This window comes from Myotis davidii, unplaced genomic scaffold, assembly GCF_000327345.1.
Source record: "Myotis davidii unplaced genomic scaffold, ASM32734v1 scaffold324, whole genome shotgun sequence".
Classification (NCBI taxonomy): domain Eukaryota; kingdom Metazoa; phylum Chordata; class Mammalia; order Chiroptera; family Vespertilionidae; genus Myotis; species Myotis davidii.
In genome coordinates this window covers 395,219-395,516 of record NW_006295053.1, presented here as the reverse complement: position 1 = coordinate 395,516, position 298 = coordinate 395,219, and the positions used below count along the sequence as shown (strand labels likewise).

Genomic DNA, 298 nt, shown 5'->3' with positions numbered 1-298 from the left:
CCCAACCAGGAGCTGCAGCACCGGGGTGCCGTGGTGGTGCTGAACATGGTGGAGGCCTCGCGGGAGACGGCCGGCACCCTGATGGAGAGCGAGGTGCTGGAGATCCTGTCCGTGCTGGCCAAGGGCGCCGAGGGCCCCGTCTCGAGGGCGGCCGCGGCTTGCCTGGGGAAAGCGGTGGAATATGGGCTCATCAAGCCCAACCAGGATGGAGAGTGAGGGGCCGTCAGCACCACTGCGCATCGCGGCCCAGGGGACCAGGCGTGCAGCTGTGGCCGTAGGGGCTGGGCTGCCAGCACGC

The 298-nt window shown here is 70.1% G+C and overlaps 1 protein-coding gene across 1 annotated transcript in view; it reads left to right on the top strand.

Moving 5' to 3' along the window:
• UNC45A (unc-45 myosin chaperone A) overlaps positions 1-291 on the top strand; it is a 15,196-nt gene extending 14,905 nt beyond the window's left edge. The window contains exon 21 of the mRNA XM_015567735.1: positions 94-291. Within this exon, the coding sequence (XP_015423221.1) occupies positions 94-216 (123 nt within the window). The 3' untranslated portion in view covers positions 217-291. The remainder of the gene's footprint in view (positions 1-93) is intronic.
• The last annotated feature ends 7 nt before the right edge of the window (positions 292-298 follow it).